This window comes from Lotus japonicus, chromosome 5 (genome assembly GCF_012489685.1).
Source record: "Lotus japonicus ecotype B-129 chromosome 5, LjGifu_v1.2".
Classification (NCBI taxonomy): domain Eukaryota; kingdom Viridiplantae; phylum Streptophyta; class Magnoliopsida; order Fabales; family Fabaceae; genus Lotus; species Lotus japonicus.
In genome coordinates, this window is record NC_080045.1 from 43,015,501 (window position 1) to 43,023,831 (window position 8,331).

The 8,331-nt window shown below is 37.0% G+C and overlaps 1 protein-coding gene across 1 annotated transcript; it reads left to right on the top strand.

Annotated features, from left to right (window-relative positions):
* Positions 1-6,859: 6,859 nt before the first annotated feature.
* Positions 6,860-8,101, top strand: LOC130719595 (uncharacterized). Its single transcript, XM_057570212.1, has 2 exons — positions 6,860-7,745; positions 7,866-8,101. Exons 1-2 carry the CDS (start codon positions 6,860-6,862, stop codon positions 8,099-8,101), a joined length of 1,122 nt encoding a protein of 373 aa, XP_057426195.1.
* Positions 8,102-8,331: the final 230 nt, after the last annotated feature.

Genomic DNA, 8,331 nt, shown 5'->3' on the forward strand with positions numbered 1-8,331 from the left:
AAGCTGAGCAGAAACTGTTGTTGATAATTTAAAACAACTAAGATGGTGGTAGAGAGTTTTCTCTACCAAGCAGAATCAAAGAAAGAAAATTAAAGGAAATTAAGAAAATAAAATAAAAGAGGCTTTTGCCAATATTCTTCTTATCATTTCATAAGGAAGGCAATACAACTTGTACTAATTGTCTACTCTAAGGAATTAATAGTGACCTTACATGTGGCACAATCCTAAGTAATAGAATATTCTAGAACATGGATCTAAATGACAAACTAGAAATAGTAATAACATTATAATTAACTAGTTACTTGAGGCTCATAAGAGATGCAACTTTAGAAGCCCATTAAGGATGCAACCTTCTACCAGATGGTCATATTCTTCTCGATCTATATATGGTTAATTTCATGATCCAAACAGGGTGGCAGCAGTGTGATAACTACAGCACAGGACGGCGGACTTCAAGCCGGTAGGTGTCTATCTGATCTGTCTTAAAGAATCGCAGTTCATCCCTTGCACGGATTCGTTTCGCCTTGCCAAACTCATACCAACCATGACCAAACTCAACTTGATTTTTCCTAGCAGTTGCCCATTTCAATGTCCACACATCTAAATTGCCATCGGGCAATATGATGTTTAGTGTGGGAGGTCTGTGTGGAATAAGCTCAATCGCAACACTGGCAGGGACGTGCTGGAAAAATGTAAAAATGTAGCAAACAAACAATCACATACTGGACAGTTATACTTAATACTTAATAGCATGAAAAGGATAGTGGGATTGGTAATACCAGACATTGCCTTCCGAATGACCTTGCCCCAGTGATAACACTGAACCAAGCAAGCTCCTCTTCATCATCAGAATCCTCCTCTACATCAACAAAATCCTCCTCCTCTTGGACAATGTAGGCAACCTCAGTGTACTCATCTAGAAAAATCCGAATATTGAATTGACTCCCATCAATGTAGGTGTAATGCACCCTAACAGTTCCATTGATGTTGTGCGCCTGGCAGATTTCCTGAAAACCTGTTATTCTCTTTTCTCCGTCCACTGTTCTAAGGCTCAAAGAAAATGTATTGTTGGCCGGATCAGTTAGAAGAACATTCTGATACGGAATTAGAACAGGATTACGTTTAACGAACCACTTAGGGAGCACTACAAAGTCCTACAAAAGATGGATGCAATAATCATGACCACACGCAAATAAAAATAAATTGTACAACAAATATTTATTTCATATATATTGCACTTCTACAGGAGAGTTTACAGAACCTAAACTTGATGGACTTATGAGAGCTAAACGCTTACCGGGTCCGGCTTGTGGATAAGGATAAAGTGATTATCTCCTTCTGGGAGACTCGACAATCTGGCTTGAGACATGGTATGTATACAATACAGATACTGCATTGAACCCAAAATAGGTAATAAGTAGTAATTAAATTGAATAAAACATGATGATTTCAACTGGATTAGCTATGTATATACAAATCACAACAGACTATAATCATTAAATGGTGGAAGGGATAATGAGGAAACATGAAAACATATACAATATGAGGGGCTAAATTCAACCACTAAATAATTATAAATAAGGCATATAACAAACAAACAATAAAAAGAACCAACTAAAGCCCCAACACAGAACCTAGCAAATCATTCCCACACCACCAAAGTAACAAATGCCCACAATTGTAAAAGAGATAGCTGAACTGTCCAATTCTAGATGAGGTGAATACATCGTTGGACTTAACCCTTACACTTGCAAGCTAACATTGGCAAAACTTAGTTAACGGGCATAACCGCATAACCCTTCTAACTATTTTTGATATTTCTTCCGGTGAGCTCACGGGGACGACAAACTGACTATCAAGTGGCAACCTTTGAAACACTCTTGACAGGAACGACCGGACAAGAAACAGGACGTAATTTGGTACAAACCCATATTGAAATCAAAATATGAGCTTGAGGCTTACCTTGCAAGGAGACAACAAATGAATTGCAGGTGGACGAAGTGCAACCGCGTGATGGCTCAGAATTTGGAAGAGGTGGACGGGTGCAGCCGCTGGGATAGGAAGGGAAATGGAGAACGAGTTGCGTTTAATTAGGACTATTGTCTTTTGTTGGTGATTTGGTCAATGTAAGACGAAACTTAAATTAGTATTCACTCGTTTCCAACATATAACTAGCTGAATTTTATTTCAAATTATATGATATTTCACAATGCATCCTCAAACTAATCTTATAATTTATTAATTGCATCATTCATTTATTAAGACCTTTTAAATTAGTATTCACTCGGTCACTACATAAGTATAACACTAATTTATCTCTAATTATGAGTAAAGTTTTAATATCACGTCACGCTTATAGTACTAAAAGTGATTTATCAACAATATTACATTTTCTTAATATGTATTTTTCTTCACTTTTTAATCATTTTGTGATTTTTTTCACTTTGTTAATATGTGGGTTTCTTAATATGTGTATTTTAGACAGTTAAATAGAAAATGAGTTACTATAAATTTGGGACAGAAACATAAATTCGATTTCTTATCTTCCTTAATGAAATATGGAAGAAAATGTAACAATAGGCAATACTTTATCAATTTCATCATTCATTTATTGGTAAAAGGAAACATGAAGTATTCTTCTACATCATTCCCCAATGTAGTGAACCGGTTTTTAACTCACTCAGTGAAGATGCCGTCGTATCATGACTTAAATTTGATGAGACCTAAAGGAGGAGTGGTAGATATAGAGTTGATGTGACAAGACGTGATGGAACAGTCCGAATCGACACATTACCTTTATTGTAACCCGAGGTGTTGAGAACCAAAAAGTGATGGGAAAGGAAGGAAAGACACGTCTTGGTCCGCGTGCATGTGCTTCGGATTTCTGGAAACACACGGCTTTAAAATGCATGAGGCTGTACCGTCTGATTTGCATACAACTCCTTGTCAGATGGCTAATGTTTTTCTAAAATAGGTGATGCTACCCACTTGTGTCTTCTTGCTGAAAAGGAACCTACGCGGACAGTAATTGACCTTATACTTTGAAGACATTCTTTATGGAGATGTCTGCCCCACCAGTTGGATCTGCTTTCCCGCACGTGAACGGATTTTGCACTTTGTTGGTTGCACCTGAAAAGGTATGTCATCTTAATATATGTTTTTGTTGTGAAGGTTCCACCAAATAGAAAATCTAAGCCCCAATCTGAAGTTGGAAATTCTTATGTGCGTAGGAGGTATCCTTCATACCGATCAATAAGCTGTTTTGGGATTGTTTGAAACATGATATAAGTGGCACACAACTAAAGCTTACAGATCCAATTGGCAATTGTTTCATCATGAAAGTTGGATATAGGAACGGCATTCCCGGAATAATATCTGGAGTGGAATCAATGGTTGGTTTCTACCATATGAAAGGCCCACACGTGTTGCAATTTGTTCTTGATTCATCAAGTCTGTGCCTTTCTTTCAAATTTTGGAAACAAGGAGGATCATATGTGGATTACCCCTGTTTGGTGAAATGGGAAAGGGTGGTATCGACTTCTTTTCTGAATGCTAGGACTCCTCTGGTATGGATATTCAACGGTGTAGAATTCCATATTTCTTTCACTCCTTAATTTATTTTCCCTTTTAATGCCAATGATAAATGTGTGAATTCTCATTAGCTTATTGATAGATGTGTGTAGGAAACTTCTTATAATTGTTTTATTTTTTATTCTCCAACGTGAAAAACCATATAATTAATTATTTATATGTTTTTTTGGACAGCTGATTCCTGCCCCTGTGTGTAGGAAATGGTTACCTATGTCGCAAAAGAAAGTGGTTGTGATCATTGACGATTATAATATTATGGCCACTATTGAAATTCGTACAACCCGGGTCTCCCGAAATAGAAACAGGTTCATTCGAACCTTAGGCGGTACGCCCTGGTATAATATTGTTCGAAAACTTCAACTATCAAAAGGACAAAAGCTTGTTTGCCACTTTGAACGAGGCACATATATAATCTACATACGAGTTGTGGAAGCTTTGAAATGATCCATTTTTATGTCGCTGTTAGTAGCAGGCGTAAAAATGTTGAAGTAAAGAAGTAGGATTTAAGCGTGTGTGCGAAAGCATATTTTGGTAGGTTAAAATTAATCACGGTTCTAAATTGACAATATTTATGTGGTACTGTGTTTTTGTAATTAAGTTTATATTCACGTTCACGTGGGTCTGATAACTCATATGCAGTATGCTTATGTTTATGCAACCGTGTGCTATATGCATGAATATATATATTTATTCTCATATCAGATTTGCCACAATAAGTATATATATTTTTTTAGTTGCTTGCTATGGTACCTTAATCCAGATCAAGGTGTGGTACCCTAAAATAACAGAGCAATAGAAAACATACAATTCAAACTTTGAGGAAGAGAGGATGGATGAAGATTTAGATGTTTAAAATGGGTGGAGCAAAAAGGAAGAAGATCCTGACATGAAAGGAATTTAGATGATATCTCAGAATTGCAAACATATTGTGTATTATATAACATAAACAAACTTAAAAAGTCTGTTATTAATTCTTTAAGTTGATTATTAACCTTTTTAAAATTGCAATAATAATTCATTTCGCCTTTTTTTAACAAAATTATAACTTAAAATATCACTTGGGGTACCACACCCAAAAAAAATTCTGGGCACCACAGAATTTACCATTTTTTTAATATCAGATGAGCGATTGTCCGTGATACCAAATCCAATCACTGATAAAAAGCATGAAAAAGACTTCCACTACATTTAGCTAATAACCCAACATTGGATAGTTAAAATTAAAGCACGTTGAACGCATTACATGATAAAGAAAATCTAAAGTACAAATTAGGAGGAAGGGATTTTCTAGGCTTGTTTCTTGGATTTTTGTAGTATTGCAACCTCCTTCCTAAGTATTTTGATCTCAATATCCTTGCACTCGATTTCTTTATCCTTGTTGTGCACAACCTTCTCTAAATCCTTTAGATGGTAAAAGTGGAAGTCTCTCACACTCTTTCCAAAAATTTGACATAGAGAGTTCAATGCAACCCATGAAACAGACTCACGAGCAAGATCAGCTGTAGAAGAAAATTTCCCTTGAAACACCATAGATTGGCAACGGGGTAGCCCTGGTAGTGTGACTGAATATTTGTAATGTAATACACCTTCAATTACTCGCGATTCACATAGAGACCAACACGGCATGCCTAAACAACGGTACTCACATATGTGGAAAAGCATTCCTTGTGTGGTGTATTCCACCAGGAAATCGTTCGGGTTAGGGAATTTCTCCACCCATATTTCTGTGATTCGGCCGAAAAATTATAGTGAGTTCGGAAAAATAATACTAGAACAATTCATAAAATAAGTTGTTGCACTAAAACATCATACCTCTAAACATTGACTGTTTATGACTGCCATTAACACCTTCGCCCCTTGTCATCCTTTTTTGGCATTCTTTTGCCCTCTCCGCCGCTGCCGACTGAATGCAGAATTGTAGCCATGAAGCTAGCGCTTGTTTAAACGACGGAAACAAATTGTATCGACTTCCTTGTAGCTGGAATCCATGCTTCGCAGCTACATCCCAATATTTGAAAATACCAAGTGTCCTACCGGTGTACACAACAAAAAATATTTCCCTCTTACCCATGTATATTGGAAATAGATGTCAATTCCAAAATGTGTGATGCAACCAACGCTTCTATATATAGGCAGAACAATAGAAACAGTATTTTGGTTTGCTTTTCCACTTTACCGAGAAATTTTACTTTTTGTCAAGCGTTTTAGGAAATCCTTTTACCCTAAAATAAAAAGATTACTTTTAACGCGTTATCTCACTTTTTTTAACCCGTTATAACAGATTCACATATTTTTTTAAATAAGTGTCAAATATAATGTGTTGTATTCTGCTATAACCCGTTAAATTTAAAATTATGTGTTGTAACCTGCTATAACCCGTTAAAGTAGGTTGTGTAAAATTACTCAACCTAAAAATGGTGTGTACAAAGTTCTCCCTTAACTTTATACCACACATATACTTTAGGTCAAACGTTACACAATCAACACATTTTTATCTACACTACCTCCGATCCATCTTTTCACTTAAAGTTTCAAGAGAGTATTATATAATGTTCTTTTCAAGAAATAGTATTATAGAAGTAATAAATGAAGAAAGATCAAACATATTTTAAATAGTGAAATAGACAAACAAGTTATAATGTTATGAAAATTAAAAAAATTAAATTCACTTCCTAGAGAGTTTAATAAAATGGAGGTAGTTACATAATAAAGGTTCTCTTTTTATTGAAGAGTTTAATAGAAACGGAGGTAGTTACACAGTACAAGTTCCCTACATGTAGCATATTTTTAATCACAAAGGTATTATAATGAATAGATAAATATAATTATTGAAACCATTCACAAACCACGTGCCGTGAATACTTCACCTGTTTCCAACAACACACGCATCCAAAAACCAATGCATGCCTTACTAACATGACCACAAGCCACGCGTAGTCCTAAGAGGTGCGTCTACCAATGCTTTATTTTCGAAGCTGATGAGTTTCGTTTGAAGCATCGTATCCACTAAACAACCATTTCCATGGGGCATGGCCAATTCGTAACCGCCGAACTACATATCCTTTATCAACCGGCGCCGGCGCCAGTTTTCTGTTGTTCCAAATCCCACCATCCTGTTACCGAAGTGTCGCGTTTTATCGACTGAACTCAAACCTGTAGTTATAAATACCCTTCGTCTTCTAACAATTTCTTCATTATTCCCAATAGCCAATTTCAAACAATCGTTTTCTTCTATATTCTTCTCCTTATCTCTTGTTGTGTCTCAAGCATGGATTTGAGTCAAGATAACCTGTATCAGGTGTTATGCCATGCACCCGCATACCTTCTGTGTAAGTTTAAGAGTGTATCTTCAGAAGTAGATTTTGCGAGGGAGCCTAATTTTTGCCGTCAACAAGCCCGCAACATGCTTCAACAGGGCGACATGCACATTTTCGGTTTCCTTGACATCGCAGCACCTTTGGGGCTGGACCTGTATCATTTATTCGATAATGGTCCTTCACCAGGATTACCAATTCAATTCTTGGAATTATTTAACAGACATTGGAGAATCCTCAATTCCTGGAACGGGTTGGTAGTGGTTGAATTTGAGAGAATAGAAGTAACGCCACCAACGCCGTGCTTATGCAACCCCGTGACCGGTTCATGGGCCCTCCTAAAATCTCCCATGGAAGAGTACGACAATCCTCATGAACTTCAAATGCATATCCTCATCTTTCCAACTGACACACATGGAAACGATTTCAAGTTGATATGCATTAACGGAGCTCACAGTCGGTGGGGTCCCCCATATGTGATGAAGGAATATAACCCCGTTAAAAATAACTGGGAAGTATTGGAAAATAACATTGAGTTCGGGGCTAGGCCGCTCGATCTTGACCAAGTGGCAGTCGTTAATGATAGTTTGTACATGATGTCAGATAATTTCGATTACGGCGAGGAACAGGTTTGGCCGCCGTCTCCATTGTCGTACATAGTGCAATATTCCCCCGTCGAAAAAAATGGTAACATTCTACCTCTCCCTGCTGAGGCTGTTCATAATCCTTTTCATGGTGCATACCGGGTCTTCAAATGGGGTAGCCGATGGACGTCAAAAGAGTCTCTATGTCTAGTTCGATATATCGAATTGACATTTAATCTATGGATCTCTGAAGATGGTTCGCCCGGCTCATGGGACCTTATTCATCGCATTAATGTCGGGGATATGGGGATACACAACGCACTAGAAGATGAAGATGAAGATGAAGATGATGACAATCTTTTTAAAAAAAAATCAGATAATGATCCAATCAGAGGTTTTGGTATTGTAAATGGTGACTGTTTGATCTTCGCGACGAGGGCCCTTGTCTATGGTTACAATATCAACGGAGCTTACTCTTGGAAATTTAAAGTTCTTGGCGAAAACACAATGGGGACGTATGCCAGGTTCATCTCTTATTCCAGTACCTTTCGGCCTGTTGACTTGCCTCAAACAACCTTGTTCAGTGAGGTTCGTGCGGCATTAAATGGTTAAATGTTATTTGGGTTTCGTTTACTATGTAAATCATTAACCGTCTAAGCATTATGGTCATCTGTCTTTCTGTAGTTCTTGTTCAATCATGCATGTTGTATGTCTCTTTGTGTATATTATAAATGTAATTTTCTTTCTAGTGCTCTCAAGTTATAGCATGGCGTGCCTAGCTTATAATTGCGTTATTTTATTATTTAAATTGACTTCCGCTACGTATTCTTTTTTTTTTTAAT

Coding starts and splice junctions, on each gene's coding strand:
- LOC130719595 (XM_057570212.1), top strand. CDS start 6,860: ATGGATTTGAGTCAAGATAACCTGTATCAGGTGTTATGCCATGCACCC. Junction 7,746..7,865: donor TCTATGGATCTCTGAAGATG/GTTCGCCCGGCT, acceptor AAAAAAAATCAG/ATAATGATCCAATCAGAGGT.